Source organism: Leucoraja erinacea, chromosome 34, assembly GCF_028641065.1.
Source record: "Leucoraja erinacea ecotype New England chromosome 34, Leri_hhj_1, whole genome shotgun sequence".
Taxonomy (NCBI): domain Eukaryota; kingdom Metazoa; phylum Chordata; class Chondrichthyes; order Rajiformes; family Rajidae; genus Leucoraja; species Leucoraja erinaceus.
The window spans coordinates 16,828,409-16,851,000 of NC_073410.1; the positions used below are offsets into that span (position 1 = coordinate 16,828,409).

Here is a 22,592-nt window from a genome sequence, read left to right on the forward strand (position 1 = left end):
TTTCTATTTACTAATGTTATACAACGTTGGTTCATAGATTAAGTACATACATAAATACATACATGTAGCCCTCCCTCAAAGGACGTCAAGAAAGGCTTGAGAGTAAAGATGAGTTTTAAGTCTCGACTTAAAAGAGTCGATGGAGGGGGCAGTTCTGATGGGAAGAGGGATGCTGTTCCACAGTCTAGGAACTGCAACCGCAAAGGTGCGGTCACCCCTGAGCTTATGCCTAGACCGCGCGCGGGATGTTCACTAACCCCAAGTCGGCCGATCTGAGGGACCTGGTGGTGGTGTGGTGGGTAAGCTGACTTTTGATGTAGGTGGGGGCAAGCCCGTTAAAGGCTTTGTAAACATAAAGAAGGATCTTGAAATTTATTCAGAACTGCACAGGGAGCCAGTGGAGAGAGGCCAGAATCGGGGTGATGTGGGTCCCTTTTTCGGGTGCCCGTCAGGAGTCTCGCTGCGGCGTTTTGGACCAATTGCAGGCGGGACAGGGAAGATTGGCTGATGCCAGCATAAAGGGAGTTGCAGTAATCGAGGCAGGAGGAGATAAATCTGTGGATGATCTTTTTGAGGTCATCAAACTGGAGGGATTGTTCTATTTTAGCGATCGTCCGAAGCTGGAAGAAGCTAGCTTTTACCACGACATTGACTTGTTTGTCAAATTTCAATGCTGGGTCAAATATCACGCCAAGGTTTTTGACCTGAGGTTTGAGTAGTGGGGTAAGGCTTCCAAGGCTGCCTGCTATCGTTTTGATTGAGTCCGAGGGACCGAGAAGGATGACCTCAGACTCACTCTCGTTTAGTAGGAGGAAGTTCTGGGCCATCCAACACTTTATATCCTTGAATCGGTGGATAAGGTTAGGCAGATTTGATTAGTTTTTAGGCTTCAGGGGGAGATAGAGTAGCAATGGCATAGCAATGGAAGGAATTGCATATTTCCAGAGACTGTCCAATGTCCGCAATGGGGTAGAGGTGAATAGGACAGTACCCTTGCTTGTGGAAGAACCGATCATAAGCCTGATAAGAGAGAGGAAGAAGCTATTCCTGAGTGTGTGATGTGCCCTTTCGAGCTTCTGTACCTTGTGCCAGATGGGAGCGGGGAGAAGAAGGAATGACCAGGGTTGGAAAGCACTTTGGTTATCTTGGCTTCTCTCCTGAGGCAGAGTGAAGTGTAGATGGAATCGATGGTGGGGAGTCCGCTCTGTGTGATGGACTGTGGTATACATGTGTTACCTGTGGTTTTACATTGGGGAAAGGTGTGTGCTGAGGAATTGTGTGTGTATGCGCTGGGAGACAGTGTGTCTGCTTGTTTAAGTGAAGACATGGTGAGAGCGTTTAGTTTAGAGATACAGTGCGGAAACAGGCCCTTCAGCCCACCGAGTCCGGGCCGACCAGCGGTCCCTGTACACTGCCCTATCCTACACACTCGGGACAATTTACATCAAAGGCAATTAACCTACAAACCTGTACGTCTCTGGAGAATGGGAGGAAACCGGAGCACCCGGAGAAAACAACTCACGCCGTTACAAACTCTGTACAGACAGCACCCGTAGTCAGGATCAAACCCAGATCTCTGGCGCTGTAAGGCAGCAACTCTCCCGCCGCAGATTTGTATTTGATTCTTGTGGGGAAATTATTGGCAGTAATTGAATTCTCGGGGAGCTGAAAAATCACCAGAAGGTTCAATTTAATCTGCATCGCCATATAGTGAAGACAAGTCTCAGGAAGCAGACTGTAACTCCGGGCCCAGATTAACTAGTTTATTTAAGAATGAGGCAAGAAATGATGTGAATGTTAAAGCTGAATACAGACACAAAATACTGGAGTTACTCCAGGCAGCATCTCTGGAGAGAAGGAATGGGTGATGTTTCGCATCGAGCCTCTGCTGCCTGTACCACTGAGTTACTGCAGCATTTTGTGTCTACCTTGTGCTGGTTATGAATGGATGTCGTGACGAGGGTGGTGGAGTACACAACTGACTCTTTCTCTCCCTCGTAGGTCAAGGCGGTACTGCTCCGGCCCCGGGCGGTGTTCCTGGCTACGGGACTCCTGGTTACGGTGGACCCCCTCAGCCGCCTGGTCAAAGCTACGGCGGTGGAGTCCCGACCTCAGGTACAGTGATCAAAGAGTAGTTGACGTTGGGACTATCCCAACAGTTAGACAGGTACATGGATAGTACAGGTTTGGAGGGATATGGACCAAGCGCGGGCAGGTGGGACTAGTGTAGCTGGGACATGTTGGCCGGTGTGGGCAAGTTGGGCCGAAGGGCCTGTTTCCACACTGTATCACTCTATGAACAGTACGTCTAATCCAGACAATGCAGCAGCCGATTGGCCTAAGAGGTTTTATACAAACTAACACTTAAAGAAAGTGTAGGAAGGAACTGCAGATGCTGAAGAAGGGTGTAGATCTGAAACGTCACCTGTCCATGTTCTCCAGGATGTTGCATGATCCTATTTCTCCTGTTAACAGCTCCCTTTATTCATCCTTAATGTTACCCAGTCCCCTCTCACATATTCACCAATACGTTGATATCCCATGTAGTCCGACTCTTCCCCCTCCATCTACTATTATCTCGCCCGCTCAACCCCCAGTCATCCACTCATTTGATATCACTTTTAACTTCTTCCTTATGCCCCTAGTGAGACCACACCTGGAGTATTGTGTGCAGTCTTGGTCTCCAAATTTGAGGAAGGACATTCTTGCTATTGAGGGAGTGCAGCGTAGGTTTACCAGGTTAAATCTTGGAATGGCAGGACTGTCATATGTTGAAAGAATGGAGCGACTGGAACTTCGAAGGATGAGAGGGAATCTTATTGAAACATATAAGATTACTAAAGGATTGGACACACTAGAGGCAGGAAACATGTTCCCGAAGTTGGGAGAATCCAGAACCAGGAGCCACTGTTTAAGAATAAGGGGTAGGCCATTCAGACTGAGATGAGGAAAAACATTTTCACCCAGAGTTGTGAATTTGTGGAATTCATTGCCTTGGAAGGCAGTGGAGGCAAATTCTCTGGATGCTTTAAAGAGAGAGTTAGTTAGAGTTCTTAAAGATAACGGTCAGGGGATATGGGGAGGGCAGGAACGAGGTACTGATTGTGGATGATCAGCCATGATCACTGTGAATGGCAGTGCTGGCTCGAAGGGCCGAATGGCCTCCTGCACCTATTGTCTATTGTCTATTATCTATTGTCGTCCTATGCAGGTTTAATATCTCTCTTGTATTCTGTTCCAGGTGGATATGGATCTGCCCCAGCTTCCCAGGTATGTGTCGGAATTGCCCACAGCCCAGTATCACTGGACTACCTTTGTGTTGTATATTAATGGGGCATTGAATCTAAACCACCATGTTACATCCTCAAAAGAAGGCAGGCACAAAACGCTGGAGTAACTTCAGCGGGTCAGGCCTCATCTCTGGAGCTGTCCCCAGTTCTACTCAATAGAAATCCTTCCATTGCAGTCACTGTCATGGTGAACCATTGTTAATTAGTGGAGCTTAAAACCAACGGCTGCAAGTAAAACGTAACGGGCGGCACGGTGGTTCAGCGGTAGAGTTGCTGCCTCACAGCGCCAGAGACCCGGGTTCCATCCTGACCACGCGTGCTGTCTGTATGGAGTTTGTACGTTCTCCCCGTGACCTGCGTGGGTTTTCCCCGGGTGCTCCAGTTTCCCCCCAACACTCCAAAGAGGTACATGTTTGTAGGTTCATTGGCTTGATATAAATGTAATTGTCCCCAGTGTGTGTAGGATAGTGTTAGTGTGCAGGGATCGCTGGTCGGCGCGGACCCTATGGGCCGAAGGGCCTGTTTCTATGCGGTATCTCTAAACTAAACTAAACAAGAAACTACTCATCCCTCCCCCTCCCTTTTTCCCCCTGTATTACCCCCCCCCCCCCCCCCCCCCCCCCCATTCCTTCTTTTCCCCTCTGCACCCCCCCCAATCCCTTACACCTTCTATGACCCACCTTTCCAGCCATTTGCACAAATATCTTTTCCCTCTCCCCAGTAAATGGGAATTAGGGAAGAGTACCAGCAAATTCTGCCTATCATTCCTCCCTCTAGCTTCATAACACTGAATACTGGCTCTTCAATCCTTTTGTCTCACACCTTCTGGCTTTTCATATCTGACCTTTGTCCAGCCAAGGAAATAGGCGACGTTTCGGGCCGAAACCCTTCCATTAACCTATCTGAATGCTTAAATGTATGACTTATGAACTTGTGAAATCCCTCCCTGCATGCTCCTAATGCTGCCATTAACATATTCTAGAGAACAGCTGCATTTAATAAATCAGGTAAATAAAATAACATACATATATATGCATCCAACCACATTTACAGGTGCCCTCCCCTAATACCCCTCCCCTATTTTTACAGGTGCCCTCCCCTAATTCCCCATTTACAGGTGCCCTCCCCTAATTCCCCATTTACAAGTGCCCTCCCCTAATTCCCCATTTACAAGTGCCCTCCTCTAATTCCCCATTTACAGGTGCCCTCCCCTAATTCCCCATTTACAGGTGCCCTCCCCTAATTCCCCATTTGCAGGTGCCCTCCCCTAATTCCCCATTTACAAGTGCCCTCCCCTAATTCCCCATTTACAAGTGCCCTCCCCTAATTCCCCATTTACAAGTGCCCTCCCCTAATTCCCCATTTACAGGTGCCCTCCTCTAATTCCCCATTTACAGGTGCCCTCCCCTAATTCCCTATTTTCCCCCCTCACTAAACACTAAGGTTTTAGTTTTTTAGTTTGTGAGCGTGTGGAAACAGGCCCTTCGACCCACCGAGTCCACACCGACGACCCGCATTCATTCACCCGCATTCATTTACTGCTGTGCCACCCACCATTTTGATGTTTTGAGAAATGCCTTGAAGGATGATAGAGATAGAGCGAGTAGTGAGGACATTTGAATATCAAAATAACTATGGAAAACGTGCTGACCATGTGAAAACAACACAGCCGTGTGCAAATGACATTGGTCATTATAGTGCTGAAGTGTTGGGTGTGGCTTCATTGGGATGAGCTATTTGTCACAAGTACCTTGTACAGTGAAAGTTTTTATTTTGCATACAGCACACAACTATGCAAAGAGTCGCCACGTGTAGGGTGCCGACAAGGTTCAGAAGTATTCAATAAAGCCCTTATGGTTCACTCCCCTCCCCCCCCCCCCCTTCCCTCCCTCCCTCTTCCCTCCCTCCCCCCTCTTCCCTCCCCCCCCCCTCTTCCCTCCCCCCCCTCTTCCCCTCCCCCCCCCCCTCTTCCCTCCCCCCCTCTTCCCTCCCCCCCCCTTCCCTCTTCCCCCTTCCCTCTTCCCCCTTCCCTCCCCCCTTCCCTCCCCCCTCTTCCCTCCCCCCTCCCCCCTCTTCCCTCCCCCCTTCCCTGCCCCCCCCCCCCCCCCCCCCCCCACCCCACGAGTTCCCTCTGTGATCACACCGGAGCATCCTGGAACGGCCACCGTGGACACAATCGCGTGATGGTTCTCCGACGGCCCTCCACCCTCACCAGCGTCCCTCCACTATCTCCGGCCCCCCATCACTCTCCGACAGTCCCCTCACTCTCTGATGGCCCCCCTCGCTCTCCGATGACACTGCTTTCCCAGTGTTTCTTTGCTTATGTCCCCAGTAAATCATTGTTGTGCTGTCTCACAGAGAGCTGCACATTGGAAACTTAGCTCAGTATTACACTGATAGTCCACGGAGGCATATGGGAAATTAATGTGTAGATCGATACATGACCCCTAACATTGGGAACATTCCCCCAACATCGGGAACATGGATTGTATTCCCTGGAACATCAGAGGTTGAGGGGAAACGATAGAATTATTTAAAATTAGTTCCTGACTTACTGGAGGTGCTGATATGATATAACGCTAGTTTTTGACTTATTGGAGGTGCCAAGATGACGTATCAGTGCGAACCGTGACAAGAGAAAGCACTGAATAAAGCAATAATATTGGAGCGTACAGAGGCATGGGTTAAAATGGGCTTGTGCATGCTAAAAAAAGACAAAATACTGGAGTAACTCAATGGGCAAGGCAGCATCTCGGGAGAACCTAGATAGGTGATGGTTTTGGTCAAGACCATTAGTTCTGTGAAACCGTCACATAGCCTCTGAATTAAAGGACAATCCTTTAGGAAGGATGAGGAGGAATTTCTTTAGTCAGACGGTGGTGATTCTGTGGAATTCTTTGCTGCAGAAGGCTGTGGAGGGTAGTTTTATGGCAGAGATAGATAGATTCTTGTTTATTATGGGTGTCAGGGGTTATGGGGAGAAGGCAGGAGCATAGGGTGGAGAAGGAAAGATAGATCAGCCATAATTGAATGGCGGAGTAGATTTGATGGGCCGAATGGCCTAATTTGCTCCCAACACTTATGAACTTTTCAACTGCATGCCAAGATAGCGTGGGCAAATTGGGCAAGGTAGTTAAAGGTCAGTATTACACTGGGATACAGGACTGGTGGGCATAAATCTATGATTAAGGGCAGCACATTGGAGCGGGAAAACTGGCACGGTGGCGTAGTTGGTAGAGCTGCTGCCTCACAGCACCAGAGACACGGGTTTGATCCAGACCTCGGGTGCTGTCTGTGTGGGGGCTTACTGTACAGAGTTTGTACATGCCGACAAAGATGCTTAATTTACACAAGGTTTTGTATTTGCTCCTGTGGCAACTGTAGATTTATAAGTTTATAAGGTTATAGGTGATAGGAGCAAAATTAGGCTATTCGGCCCATCAAGTCTACTCTGCTGATCTATCACTCCCTCTCAACCCCATTCTCCTGCTTTCTCCCCATAACCCCTGACACCCATACTGATCAACAATCTGTCAATCTCTGCCGAAAATATAGCCCTTGACTAGGCCTCCTTGACTAAATAAATTCCTCCTCATCTCCTTTCTAATGGTATGTCCTATTCTGAGGCTGTGCCTTCTGGTCCTAGACTCTTCCATTGGTGGAAGTAAGTTTCCATTAGGTTCCCACCTCCCTCGTGCTTCTTTTTACTCCAGCGAGTATAGGCCCAGTGCTGTCAAACCCTCATCATGTGACTGACTTTGGTGCCTTCCCTCATAGTGAGAAACTTTTTAATTCTGCTGTGTGGGGATGTTTTATGTTGGACTCTATTGTGTGTTGTGCTCTTTATTTTATTGTATGGCTGTATGTAATAGCAAATTTCGCACTTCGGTCTGGCAATAAATTGCCATTGTATCGTATCAACCCAATCGTTCCTGATTACTGGTGAGCTAGGATGTGCTCAGCGTCACAGGGCTCCTTGAGAATATTCAAGAGGATGAACCTGGAGAGAAAGCAGGAGCATAAGAGGAGAAACATCATGTATTGTGATGGGTGAAGGAGGCTGAAGGGTGATCTTATGGTGTACATGAGAGGAATAGACAGGGTAGATGCACAGAGTTACTCAGTAAAGGAATGGAGAACCAGAGGAGAAAGGGAAAGATTTAAAATGAGCCTGAGGGGCAACGTTCATTCAGATGGTGGTGGGTGTATGGACCAAGCTGCCAGTGGAGGTAGTTGAGGCAGGTACTATAACAACATTTAAAAGACATTTGGACAGGTATATGGATATGAAAGGCTGGAGGGATCTGGGCCAAACATGGGTAAGTGGGACTAGTGTAACTGTCATTTAGTTTATTGTAGGTACAGTCAAAAGATTTGTTGCGTGCTAACCAGTCAGCGGAAAAGCTAAACGTGATTACAACCGAGCCGTCCACGGTGTACAGATATGGGATAAGGGGAAAAGTGCAAGATAAATTTCAGTAAAGTCTGATTAAAGATAGTTTGATTGTCTCCAATGAGGTAGATGGGAGGTCGGGACCGCTCTCTAGTTGTTGATAGGATGGTTCTGTTTCCTGGTAACATCTTGGTCGTAATGGGAATGTTGGGGTGAAGGCCCTGTTCCCGTGCATGAATCACTCTACGACCCTCAATGGGAACTCTCTTTCCCGCTCCTCACAGGTTACCTGACATGCTTGGTGTTTAGTTTAGTTTGGAGATACAGCGTGGAAACAGGCCCTTCGGCCCACCTAGTCCATGCCGACCAGCGATCCCCGCATATTAACACTATCCTATACACATTACATTTATACCAAGCCAATTCACCTACATACCTGTCCGTTTGGAGTGTGGGAGGAAACCAAAGATCTCGGAGAAAAACCACGCAGGCCACGGGGAGAATGTAGAAACTCCGTACAGACAGAACCCGTAGTCGGGATCGAACACGGTTCTTTGGCGCTATAGCAGTGCAAGGCAGCGACTCTACCGCTGCACCACCGTGCCGCCCTTTGTATTTCTAGCATTTTCGTGTGCAGACTCTTGCTGTTCATTTACAACATAGCCTGAGTGTGGTAGTTACTGCCTTATTATAGTCGCGTGAATCATGATATTATGGAAAACTTTCAGTGTTGCATGCCGTGAAGGCAAATCATACAGTGCTAGAGTACATCAGGTTGTACAAAATAGAAAAATAAACTCAGTGTATATACATTGTTATAGGTACGGAGAAAATGCAGATGAAAAAAATGAAAGGGGTGCAGCAGGGTAGGTTGGAAGATGGAGAATTCATCTGTAAAAGTTGGTAAATGTCAATGTCTTTAAAATTGAAGTGGATGATTTTATGAGAGGAGTAATTTTAAAGTTTTCATTAACTTGTTTCATCTTCCTTGGGCACAGCCTTCAATGCCCAATATCGGAGGCCTGTCCCTTGGAGGGGGGACGCAGGGCACTATCAAGCCTGTTGGTAACTTCAACGCCCAGAGTGATGCGGAAATCCTGCGGCAGGCCATGAAGGGGGCTGGTGAGTTCCATCACGTTAGTGCTACTTTGGTTCAATCTAGGGTTGGAGTGAGAACAATCTCCCCTTCCTCTCTCCCCTCACCTCCCTCTCTACCCCCCTCTCTCTCTCCCCCCTCTCTCCCCTCCATCTCTCCCCCCCTCTCTCTCTCCCCCCTCTCTCTCTCCCCCCCTCTCTCTCTCCCCCCCCCTCTCCCCCTCCTCTCTCCCCCACTCTCTCTCTTCCCCCTCTCTCTCTCTCCCCCCTCTCTCTCCCTCTCCCCCCTCTCTCTCTCCCCTCCTCTCTCTCTCCCCTCTCTCTCTCCCCTCTCCCTCTCTCTCTCTCCCCCCTCTCTCTCTCCCCCCTCTCTCTCTCCCCCCTCTCCCCCCTCTCTCCCCCCTCTCTCTCCCTATATCACCCCTCTCTCACCCTTTCTGCCTCTCTCTCTCTCCCCCTCTCCCTCTCTCTCCCCCCCCACTCTCTCTCCCTCTCTCTCTCCTCCCCCCCTCTCTCCCCCCCTCTCTCTCCCCCTCTCTCTCTCCCCCCTCTCTCTCCCCCCCTCTCTCTCTCCCCCCCTCTCTCTCTCCCCCTCTCTCTCTCCCCCCCTCTCTCTCCCCCCCCTCTCTCCCCCCCCCTCTCTCTCTCCCCTTCCTCTCCTCTCCCCCTCTCTCTCCCCCCCCCCCTCTCTCCCCCTCCATCCTCCAAACTCTCTCTCTCTCTCTCTCTCTCTCTCTCTCTCTCTCTCTCTCTCCCCTCTCTCTCTCTCCGCTCTCTCTCCATCTCCCTCTCTCTCCTCTCCCTCTCCCCTCCCTCTCTCTCTCTCCTCCCTAACTCCCTCCCTCTCTCCTCCCCCTCTCCCCACTCCCCTCTCTCCCTTCCCCTCTCTCGCCTCTCTCCCCCACCCCCCCTCTATCCCCTCACCCTCTCTCCCTCTCTCCCCTCACCTCTCTCCCCTCACCGCTCCTCCCTCTCTCTCCTCCTCCCTCTCTCTCCTCCCTCTCCCCTCCCTCCCCCCATCCCCCGCTGCGCCTGCATGCCGGCCCATGTTTCTGATCTTGAAACGTTTAATTTATTGAAACCAAGAAGGGCAGATGCTGGTTAATACACAAGAGGACACAAAGTGTGGAGTTACTCAGCAGGTCAGGCAGCATCTCTGTAGAACATGTACAGGTGAGGTTTCTTAACGTTCTCCAGAGATGCCGGCTGACCCGCTGAGTTCCTCCAGCAGTTTGATGCGTTGCTTTGATGGTTCATTTCTTCTGGCCACACACGGGTATAAAAGAGCTTTCACTTCTCCTCGTACAGGGACCAACGAGCAGGCGATCATTGACGTAGTCGCCAACCGTTCCAACGACCAGAGACAGAAGATTAAGTTGGCATTCAAGACCCTATATGGCAAGGTGCGTGTAGTTGCTCCACTGCTATCTATCTATCTCCCTGACCCATCTCACCACCTGCCCATTGCTGGGAGACCTCACTGATTCACCCACTCTAACACTTCACCTTTACACTTTAGAGATACAGTGCGGAAACAGGCCCTTCAGCCCATTGTCCGCTCCGAACAGCTAACAGCATCCTGGGGACACACACTGGGGACAATTTACAATTTCATTACCAAAGTAAATTAACCTTGTTGGAATGTGGGAGGAAACTGGAGAAACCCCCGCGGTCACAATGAGAACGTGCAAACTCCGTACTGACAGCACTCGGGATCAACCCGGGTCTCTGGCGCTGTGAGGCAGCAACTCTACCGCTGCGCCACCGTGCCGCCCCTAAGGTATACGCAAGGATACTATTCCTGAGACTCAGACCCACACTGCTCCACACCCCACAGACAACACCCAGCGGGACAGTGCTCACTGACTGGCACTGGGGGGCAGCTCCACTGGGAACAGGAACGTGGGCACTGAATCACTGGTGTACTGATCACACCTGGCTGGGGTACAGTGTCACTCACACTGGTTTACAGGAGTGGTCTCCCACTGTCTCCCCCTCTTAGCCTACCCTCCCTCCCTCCTCCCCATCCCACCCTCGCTCACTCTTCCACCCCACCCTCTCTCTCACCCCCCCCCCCCTCTCCCTCCCACCCCACCCTCTCTCACCTTGCTGCTCTCCCCCACTTTTCTTCTTCCTACCCCTCGTCTCTCCTATTCTCCCTCTCCCCACACTATCTCTCACTCTCTCCCTCCCACCCACCTCAGCCTCTCCATATTGTCCCTCACAGACACACACAGCTCCTTTTGCTCCCATTCTCACACTGCAACTCTCTCTCGCTTTCACCTGATCGCAGCCTTCCTCTCATCCCCATTCTCTCCCGATGGTCGAGCCTTGTTCTTCCACTGCCCTCCCTCCAAAACCTGCCTCCTCCCTCCCAGAACCGTCCCGATCTACTATCTACCTCACTGGAGACCCTGAGACTATCCTTGATCAGATTTTACTGGTTTTACCTTGCACTAAACCCTATTCCCTTATCATGTATCTATCTATACACTGTAAATGGCTCGATTGTAATCATGTATTGTCTTTCCGCTGACTGGTTAGCACGCAACAAAAGCTTTTCACTGTACCTCGGTACACGTGACAATAAACTAAACTCAAATCAAGTATCTCCTGCCTCTACTGCAGGTGCTTCACCTCACTGCCGCACCCCCCCCTTTATTCCCAGCGGCCCCCGGTTAGGTCCCCCCATTGTTCTCGGCACTGCACCTCGCTCTCGTGTTCCTCCTCGGTCTCGGCGGTTGCTCGCAGGTCCCGTCGACCCCGGTGGCTCGGGGCCGAGTTTGGAATGTGCGGTGGGCTAGCCAGGCCCCCACCCTGACTGGAGACCCTCGGACTATCTTAAACCGGACTTCATCTTGGCCTTTATCCTGTATCTGTACACTGTGGGCGGCGTGATTGTAATCGTGTACAGTCTTTCCGCTGACGGGTTAGCGCGCTACAAAGTCTCTTACTGTCGCTCGCTACACGTGACAATAAATTAAACTACTGACACGTGTCTGTGTTTTATCTTTTAAAGGATTTGATCAAAGACCTGAAGTCCGAGCTCACTGGGAACATGGAGGAGATCATCATCGCCCTGTTCAAGCCGACCACCTACTACGATGCTTGGAGTCTCAGGAAAGCGATGGAGGTACTTACTGTTCATTAATCTGTTGTCAGTAATCAGTAACACAACTGGGGAAAAATACACACAAAGTACTGGAGTAACTCAGGGGTGACAGCATCTCTGAGGGACATAGATGGGTGATGTTTTGGTTCGGGACTGAAGATAGGTACCAATCTGAAATGTCGTTCAGGAAGCAGTCTCGTGAAGGGTCCCGACCCGAAACGTCACCTATCCATCTCCTCTAGAGATGCTGCCTGACCCGCTGAGTTACTCCAGCACTCTTTTTGTAAACTTGCATCTGCCAGCAGTAGAGTTGCTGCCTCGCAGTGCCAGAGAGCCGGGTGCGATCCAGATTACAGGTGCTGTGTGTGTACAGAGTTCGTATGCTCTTCCTGTGACCATGTGGGTTTTCTCTGGGTGCTCCGGTTTCCTCCCACACATACAGGTTTGTAGGTTAATTAGCTTTGGTAAAATTGTAAATTGTCTCTAGTGTTTAGGAAAGTGTACAGGGTGATTGCTGGTCAGCGTGGAATCAACGGGCTGAAGATTAAAAACTTTCTTGATTATTATGGATGTCCGGGCTTATGGGAAGAAGGCAGGAGAATGGGGTTAGGAGGGAGAAATAGATCACCCATGATTAAATGGCGGAGTAGACTCAATGGGCCGAATGGCCCAATTCTGCTCCCATCACTTATGAACTTATGAGCTGAAGGTAACATTAGCCAATGCTCAGCTCTGACTGGGAGGTGCATGTAGACTTATCTGTGAAGCACCCTGCAGTTAAATAACCATTCTAGAACATTCCAGAGGGTGCCGGAAGTGTGTGGAAGGACTGCAGTTTTTCCTCATTCTTTGAACAATAAATGAATCTTCGATTCTGAAATGATCTACCCATAGTTGAGCAATGTTGGTAGATCCCTCCTCCCACCTTGTCCTCTGGCTAAGCCCTGCTCTGACAGATAATAGCACTCGGATTATAGTTTCCTTTCCAACCCTTGTGCCTGGCTGTTGTACCGTTGCCGGCACGTGTTGCCGCGGTGTACCGCCGGTGATTGCCGCAGCCGCTGGAGATGGTGAGGGTGTGAGATGTGGAGGCCAGCGAGCCTCAGTGTAAAAGGCCCACACTCGCCACTCCCAGCCTGGCCTCGATCCTACTGCCTGCCGTGACAGCACAGGGCGGCGCCCTTCATCTGCAGCTGCATGGAAAATAAGTGCTGGTTTTAATGTTGTCCTCAGCACAAAGGACACACCCAGGCAGTGTTTGTTGGAAAAGTATTGTGAGAGCTTGCCTCTCACTGCCTGTGGGTGTTCAGAGTTCAGCCTTACTTTAGATATTAGAGATACAGCGCGGAAACAGGCCCTTCAGCCCACCGAGTCCGCACCGACCAACAATCACCCCCAACACTAGCCCTGCCCTACACACTAGGGACAATTTACAATGTTTTACTGAAGCCAAACAAGCCAGCACATCTTTGGAATGTGGAAAGAAACCGGTGCGGCCTGGCGCGGGTCGACACGGTGGCACAGCGGTAGAGTTGCTACCTCACTGCGCCAGAGACCCGGGTTCCATCCTGACCTTGGGTGCTGTCTGTGTGGAGTTTGTACGTTCTGCCCGTGACCTGGGTGGGTTTTTTCCGAGATCTTCGGTTTCCTCCCACACTCTAAAGACGTACAGGTTTGTAGGCTCATTGGCTTTGGTTAAGAATTGTAAATTGTCCCTAGTGTGTTGGAGAGTGTTAGTGTACTGGTCGGCGCGGATTCAGTGGGTCAAAGGACATGTTGCCACGTTGTATCTCTAAACGAAACTAGACACCCTGAGAAAACTCCCACGCTCACGGGGAGATCGTGCAAACTCCGTACAGGCAGCATCCGTAGTCATGATCGAACCCGAGTCTCTGGCACAGTGAAGCAGCAGCTCTCCCGCTGCACCACCCTGCCGCCCTCTATTTCTAACCTGTGCTGTGCGTGAGCTGATAAAGCGTTTAAACATAGAAACATAGAATCATAGAAAATAGGTGCAGGAGTAGGCCATTCGGCCCTTCAGGCCAGTACTGACATTCAATTTGATCATGGCTGATCATCCAGAATCAGTACCCAGTTCCTGCTTTCTCCCCATATCCCTTGACTCCATATTAGTGGCACAGGGGCCTGGTTCTGGTCTAAAGCCTTGCTTGTCGGAACGGATGATGATCTGCCAACCCATCCACATTTACATCCAAGACATTTATACATATCACAAACAACAGATCACTGTGAAACTGCACTGGGCACAGAATACCACTCTCCCACCACAACCCTCTGCATTCAATTAGTAAGCCAGTTCTAAATTCAAATGAGCAAGTCACCGTGGATGCCATATATCTTAATCTCAGTCCATTGTGAGGGGGTGGCACGGTGGTGCAGCGGTAGAGCTGCTGCCTCACAGCGCCAGAGACCTGGGTTCGATCCTGATTACGGGTGCGGTCTGTACGGAGTTTGTACGTTCTCCCCGTGACCTGTGTGGGTTTACCCTGGGTGCTCCGGTTTCCTCCCACCCTCCAAAGACGTACAGGTTTGTAGGTGAATTGGCTTTGGTAAAATTGTCAATGGTCCCTAGTGTGTATAGTATGGGTGGACCGAAGGAAACCAGAGCACCCGGAAAACCCACGCAGGTCACGGGGAGAACGTACAAACTCCATACAGACAGCACCTGTAGTCAGGATCAGACCCAGGTCTCTGGCGCTGTGAGGCAGCAACTTCACCGCTGCGCCACCGTGCCGCCCAGCCGCATAAATTCCTGGGAATAGTGGAATATGTGGGAATGTAAAGTGCATTATGGGCCTGTCCCAGTTAGGCGATTTTTCGGCAACTACAGGCGACTAGTTTGTTGCCACATGTTCACCGGTGGTCACCCGGAGTCGTCCCCTCAGTCGCACAAAAAGTCGTAGCGTCTTTCTGATCGCCGCTAAATTTTCAACATGTTGAAAAAATGTCAGCGACAGTGGGTTTGACGCCAATGAGCGTGGCTTGACTTCTCCTGACGTAGGTGCTGTCGTAGGTTGTCGCCAGTTGTTCGACGACCTGCTGCGACTATGACAGTCACCGGCACTTGCCTAAATAATCGCCGACTGGGACAGGCCCATTATATTGAATGTAATCTCCATCTCCCAACTTAAAACAAGGGATGTTTCAGTATTCCAAGATTACTCATTGTTATTTCCAAATAGTGCTGGAAAGGGTGGAGAGGAGACGTACTAAGATGTTGCCAGGACTGGATAGTTGTAGCTATGGGGAAAGATTGGATAATCTCTTAAATGCAGCAATTCCAGCAACAGTCATTATGTCATTTCCCCCGAGTCTCAGTGGATCAGAGTTACTTCAGATTAATGTAATGTTGGCCAGCAGCGGCCCTGGGCTATCACAGTGAACAGTTCAGCAGTGCAGCCCCATGCCAGAGCAAGGCCTCATCTTATGGAACATAGAGGGGTACAGCATAGGAATAGGCCCTTCAGCCCACAACGTCCGTGCTGAACATCATGCCAAGACCAACTAATCTCCGCTGCCTGCCCATGATCCATATCCCTTCATTCCCTGCACGAGCCATCCACAGTGTACATGATAAAGGGAATAACGTTTAGTTCAAGATAAAGTCCAGTAAAGTCTGATTAAAAATAGTGAATTAGATGGGAGGTCAGGACTGCTCCCTAGTTGGTGATAGGATGGTTCAGTTGCATGATAACAGCTGGGGAGAAACTGTCCCTGAATCTGGAGGTGTGCGTTTTCACACTTCTGTACCTCTTGCCTGATGGGAGAGGGTAGAAGAGGGAGTGGCCGGGGCGAGGCCTCTGTCGTATCAGCCTCCACTACCACCACTGGCAGCGTGTTCCAGGCACCCACCACCCTCTGTAAAACAAAGACTTGCCCCACACATCTCCTTTAAACTTTGCCCCTCTCACAAAGCAATGCCCTCTAGTGTTTGATGTTTCCACACTGGGGTAAAAGGTTCTGACTGTCTACCCCATCTAAGCCCAATTTTGGTGGTGACAGAGCCAGGTTAAGTACTCTGCCACAGGAGTGATCTCCAGGAGGGGTAGAGGCTGTTCAAACACCGTCTCCTGCATCCCTGAGCCAAGCTCACCTCTACCTCTGTCCTCGTGATATTAAAGCATAGGACAGTAGAGTAGGCTGTAGTGAAGAAGGGTCCCAAAACATCACCTATCCACATACTCCAGAGATGCTGCCTGACCTGCTGAGATACCCCAGCACTATTGTGTCCTTTTATGTAAAGCAGCATCTGTAGTTCCGTGTTTCTACGGGAACGGGCTGTACAACCCACAAGGGCTAGACCCATCATATAGGTATGTTACAAAACCTACCTGAATCGCCATTGGGAATCTGCCCTCGGCCAGGCCCGCGTTTTGGCGCTGTTTGGAGGGGGCGGGTTTAAAACGCGATTTTTACTAGGCTGTACTAATCGCACATGTTCAGCCTAGTAAATCATTAACGATAAATCGCTGCAAGACCCGGTCGCAAAAGGTATTATTAGTTTTATAGGCCTCGATAATATAGTTATAATAGTTTAAAATTACTCTCTGATTCCGCAACATCTCGCAGCCCCAGGGTTTTATAAAGCAAACAATTAAAGGTATGTACCTTATTTTTACATTAAATGGGGTATATATATAACCCTATATATCAAGTTATCTATAGCGAGTAGTTCATTTTGGGCTTTTTATATCCCGCAGCATTTTTCTCGGCATTTGAGGGCACTAATCCAGCGCGCTGTCAACGTTCTAAACCAGCGCGTTCCACATGAACCCACTAGAAAGCCGATTTAAATGGGCATTTATTTACAGCAATTGAACACTAAATTCCTTCCATTTGGCCTATAAATTAATGTAAATTAGATATAAAAATCATGTTATATTGTGAATTATTTGTGAATAATCTTTGGACACTTAGGCTATTTAAAAATGTTAATCTTTCCTTAAGAAATGAGCCTTTGATTATCCAAGATCACAGCTTTTTTGTAATGTCCATTGAAAATCAATAGGGAACAAGATGCTAATTTCCGAGTATGAAAATGGCCATAACTTTTTTAATACTTGAGATATGAAAGTGAATTTGGTGTCAAATTAAACTTATTGTTATGCTTTATCTGATGGGATAAATTGCAGACTTGATTTTTTAAATCTCAAAATTTTGTAACATTGCTACATCATAACGCCAGGTTAAACTAATCTGCTCTGCATGTACTTGATCCATATCCGTCCATTCGCTGCCTGTTCACCTAAAGTCCTGTCATACGGCACCACCATATCTGCAGTGGAATACAAAATGGTATTCAATGACGGCAAGGGTGGCACAGCGGCGCAGTTGGTCGAGCACCAGAGAACCAGGCGCGATCCTTGCTACGGGTCTCTGGCACTGCGAGTCAGCAGCTCTACCCGCTGCAACGCTGTGCCGCCCTGTAGCTGCGACACTGCTCTGAATAACAAAGTTGTGGAGGAACTCAGCGGGTCAGGCAGCACGTGGGGTGGGAATGGACAGACGGCATCTTAGGTTAGGATCCTTCTGCAGTCTGAAGAAGGGTCCTGACGAAAAACGTCTTCTGTCCATTTGCTCCCCGGATATTGCCTTGCCCGCTAAGTTTAGTTTAGTTTAGAGATACAGGGAGGAAACAGCCCACCGAGCCTGTGCCGTCCAGCGATCCCCGCACACTAACACTACCCTACACGCACTAGGGACAAGTTTACATTTATAACAAGCCAATTAACCTACAGACCTGTACGTCTTTGGAGTGTGGGAGGAAACCGGAGATCACGGGGAGAAGGTACAAACTCTGTACAGACAGCAGCCGTAGTCGGGAGTGAACCCGGGTCTCTGGCGCTGTAAAGCAGCAACTCTACCGCTGCGCCACCGTGCCACCACTCCAGTTGCTTGAGCATTTTGTGCTTTGCTCAGTATTCCAGCATCTGCTTCTTGTGTCCCCTCTCTGATACCACTGTGTCGCTGTGTATTACTGACCCGTCTTACCTGGAGTACACTCAAACGCAAAATCTTGGCTGAGAGGCCAGTGCGGTTACTGTGAACCAAACCATTCCTCCTATCACATCTACAGTATTCGTTGATTCTGGTGTGGTGCCCCTAAAAACCGGGTGAGACCAAGCGCTGGCTGGGCGATCATTTTGCTGAACACTTACGATCAGTCCAACTTGGCCTATGCCATCTCCCGTTTGCCAAACACTCTATCTTCCCTTCCCATTCCCACACTGACCTTTTTGTCCTGGGCCGCTTCCACTGTCTGGTTGAGGCAAAGTGAAGGAACAGCACTGCATATATTTGCTTGGGCATCTTACTACCCAGCGGCATGAACGTGGATTTCTCTAATTCCCTTAAATTCCCTCCCTCCCCCCTCTCCCCGTCCTAGTTCCACTGTTCACACCCCTGTATCGTTATCACCTCCCCCAACATCGGGAACATGTTTCCTGCCTCTAGTGTGTCCAAGCCCTTAACAATCGTATATGTTTCAATGAGATCCCCGCACATCCTTCTAAACTCCAGAGTGTACAAGCCCAGCTGCTCCATTCTCTCATGGTCCATTCTCTCAATATGAATAGTCGAAGGGCCATTCATCTTGAATTCGATCTTCGACCATTCAATATGATCATGACTGATCATCCAAAATCAGTATCCCGTTCCTGCATCTTCCGCATATCCCTTCATTCCGTTGATTCACGTCCTCATTTCCTCTACCTCCTCTTCCGCAGGGAGCCGGGACACAAGATCGGGTGCTCATTGAGATCCTCTGCACCAGGAACAACCAGCAGATCCGCGACATTGTGACCTGTTACAAGGTAGAGCTGGAAAGAGATCTGGAGAAGGATTTGAAGAAAGACACCAGCGGACATTTCAGGAGACTGCTCATCTCAATGTCACAGGTCAGTCAGTGGTGTCGATTGTGCTCTCTGTGTAAACTGGCTGGACAGTGGACGCAAGAACGTCTGATCAGTTTAGTTTAGAGATACAGCGTGGAAACAGGCCCTTCGGCCCATCAAATCAGTGCCGACCAGCGATCCCCGCACTATTCTACACTCTAGAGATAATTTGCATTTATACCAAACCAATTAACCGACAAACCTCGACGTCTTTGGAGTAAACCCATGTGGTCACAGGGAGAACGTACAAACTGTGGACAGACAACGCCCGTAGTCAGGATGGAACCTGGGTCTCTGGCGCTGCAGTTCAGCAACTCTACCGCTGCGCCACCGTGCTGCCCTCTGCCGATCACTGGAACGACTTGAGTATAGGCTTCACATTTCCCAATCCCACCTAACATCAGCCACGCTTCAATAAGTTCAAGTTGACCTAATTATTCCATCAACTCTTTAAATTTGTAAAAAAGAACAATTATTCTAGGCACACAAGATAAATACAAAATCTTGGAGTAACTCATCGGGTCAGGCAGCATCTCTGGAGAGAAGGATTTGGTGACGTTTCGGGTGGAGACCCTTCTTCAGACTGAGAATCGGGGGAGAGGGAGACTAGACATATGGAAGTGTTAAACACATTCCTTTTCTCCAGAGATGTTGTCTTACCCGATGAGATAGCGTTATAGAGTGAAACAGTGTGGAAACAGGCCCTTCGGCCCAACTTGCCCACATCGGCCAACACATCCCAGCTACATTAGTCCCACCTGCCTGCGTTTGGTCCATAGCCCTCCAAACCTGTCCTTTCCATTTACCTGAAAAAAACTGTTCCTTAAAGTCCCAGCCTCAACTACCTCCTCTGGCAGCTTGTTCCATACACCCACCAACCTTTGTGTAAAAAAGTTACCCCTCGGATTCCTATTAAATCTTTTCCCCTTCACCTTAAACCAATGTCCTCTGGTCTTCGATTCACTACACTGGGCAAGAGACTCCGTGCATCTACCTGATCTGTTCCTCTCATGATTTAACACCTCAATAAGATCACCCCTCATCCTCCTGCGCTCCAAGAAATAGTCCCAGCCTACTCAACCTCGCCCTATAGCTCAGACCCTCTAGTCCTAGCAACGTCCTCATAAATCTCCTCTGTTCCCATTCCAGCTTGACAACATCTTTCCTATAACATTGTGGCTAGAACTGAACACAATATTCTAAATGCAGCCTCACCAACGTCTTATACACCTGCAAAATGACCTCCCAACTTCTCAATACTCTGACTGATGAAGGCCAAAGTGCCAAAAGCTTTTTTGACCACCTTATCTACCTGCGACACGATCTTCAAGGAACTATGTACCTACTCTTAAATCCCTCTCTAATACTCTATAATACTCCACAGAGACCTCCCATTCACTATGTAGGTCAAAATGCCTCACATTTATCTGTATTAAATTCCATCAACCATTCAATACAATACAATGAACTTTATTTTTCCGTTAGGAACTTTGGTTTCTGCAGCCATATGACAAAAAGAAACAATTATACAAGACACACAACCAACTCAATTCACACCAACATCCATTACAGTGAATCTCCTCCTCACTGTGATGGAAGGCAAAGTCTTGTCTCTCCCCTGCTCTCCATCCTCTCCCAATGTTAAAGCCCCCGGCAGGCGACGGTAAGTCCCGCGGCTGTTAAGGCCGTGCCAGCGATGCCCGGCCCCGCTCCGGGTCTTAATGTTGGAACCCCCAGCGGGCAATGGCAAGTCCCGCGGCCGTTAAAGCCGCGCCAGCGATGCCAGGCCCCGCTCCGGGCCATTTTCAGCCCCGCAACTCAGGCGGGAGAAGCTGCCGCCGCGGGAGCTCCTGAAAAGCGGTCTCCCACCAGGGACCCGCAAGCTCCCGATGTCACTGTCCACAGGCGTGCAGCCGGAGCCCCCAAAGCCCCGAAGTTTGGTCACAGCCTCACGCCACCGCAGCTCCCCACACTCTGAATTCGGCCAGCCCCACGATGGTGAGCCCGCAGGCTCCGCGACTGGAGCCCCCAGGTCGTTCCGGCTGGAGGCCGCTCCACGATGCTAGGCCCCAACGACAATGGAGACCCGACAGGGAAAAGGTCGGGACTCCCGTGCAGGGAAGAGATTTAAAAGTTTCCCCCACATATACACAGTCAAAAACAATATAAAAACGACAGCAAACGGGACAAATATATTTTTTTAAAAGGACAGACGAACTGCAGGGACCGCTCCATTACAGCACCTCCATTCCTCTGCCCACCATGCCGTCGATCCAGATTCTGCTGCAATCTTTCACAAGCATCTTCACTATCTGCAAAACCACTCACTTTTGTATCATCAGCAAACTTGCTAATCTTGCCCTGTATGTTCTCATCCAAATCATCGATGTAGATGACAAACAGTAACGGGCCCAGCAACGAACCCTGAGGCACACCACTAGTCACAGGCCTCCAGTCTGAGAAGCAACCTTCCACCATCACCCTCTGCTTCCTTCCATGAAGCCAATTTGCTATCCATTCAGCTATCTCTCCTTGGATCCATGCGATCTAACCTTCCAGAGCAGCCTACCATGTGGAACCTTATCAAATGCTTTACTGAAGTCCATGTACACAACATCTACAGCTCTGCCCTCATCAACCTTTTTGGTCACGTCTTAAAAAAAACCCAGATTTATAAGACACGACCTCCCACGTACAAAACCATGCTGACTATCCATATCAGCCCTTGCCCATCCAAATGTCTGTATATTCTATCCCTCAGAATACTCTCTAGTAACTTTCCAACTACAGATGTTAAGCACACCAGCCTACATTTCCAGCATTTTCCCTGCAGCCCTTCATGAATAGAGGCACAACTTTTGCCAACCTTCCGGCACCTCTCCTGTATTTAAAGATGACTTGTAAATTTCAACCAGGGCTCCCGCAATTTCCTCTCGGGTTTCCCACAATTTCCTCGGATATATCTGATCAGGCCCTGGAGATTTGTCTACCTTCATACAAGAGTTACTCCAGCATTTTGTGTACCTTTGTTATAAACCAGCATCTGCAATTCCTTCCTACACATTGTCCCTTTACATTAATATCTTTGTTGCACAGTCCTAACCCACAAGATCCTTTCCTTTAATATATCCTCTAGCTTCAACAAGATTACTAGCTCCTCTCTTCTTCTGCCTCTATAGTTTAGTTCAGCGATACAGCGTGGAAACAGACCCACCGAGTCCTCACCAGCCAGCGATCCCCACACACGAACACTACCCCACACACACACTAGGGACGATTTACACATGTAACAAGCCAATTAACCTACAAACCTGTATGTCTTTGGAGTGTGGGAGGAAACCGAAGATCTCGTAGAACACCCACACGGTCACGGTGAGAACGTACAGACAGCACCCATAGTCGGGATCAAACTGGGTCTCTGGCGCTGTGAGGCTGCAACTCTACCGCTGTGCCACCGTGCACCATTCCCACGTTGTTTGTGCTAACTTGAAAGACAACAATGTGATCCTCCGTTCCCCTCGTCAATATTCTCTCAACCTACTTCACCATGTCTCACCCCCTTATATATATAACATGATGCATACCGATTCTAGAGTCATAGCCACATAGTACAGACACAGCCCCTTCTGCATGACTTGCATATGCCAACCAAACTTCCCCATCTACACAAGTCCTAATGGCCAGAGTTTTGTCCATATCCCTCGAAACCTTTCCTAACCATGTACCTAAATACTAATACCGAATAGCCTAATTCTGCTCCTATAACTTATGAACATATGACAATAGAT

General features: G+C 49.3%; 1 protein-coding gene across 1 annotated transcript in view; it reads left to right on the forward strand.

The window, feature by feature from the left end:
• The window catches only part of LOC129713054 (annexin A7-like), a 60,548-nt gene that overhangs the window by 25,507 nt on the left and 12,449 nt on the right, over positions 1–22,592 (forward strand). The window contains exons 4-9 of the mRNA XM_055661933.1: positions 2,002–2,115; positions 3,242–3,270; positions 8,682–8,805; positions 10,087–10,181; positions 11,798–11,911; positions 18,637–18,807. Of these exons, the coding sequence (XP_055517908.1) occupies positions 2,002–2,115; positions 3,242–3,270; positions 8,682–8,805; positions 10,087–10,181; positions 11,798–11,911; positions 18,637–18,807 (647 nt within the window). The remainder of the gene's footprint in view (positions 1–2,001; positions 2,116–3,241; positions 3,271–8,681; positions 8,806–10,086; positions 10,182–11,797; positions 11,912–18,636; positions 18,808–22,592) is intronic.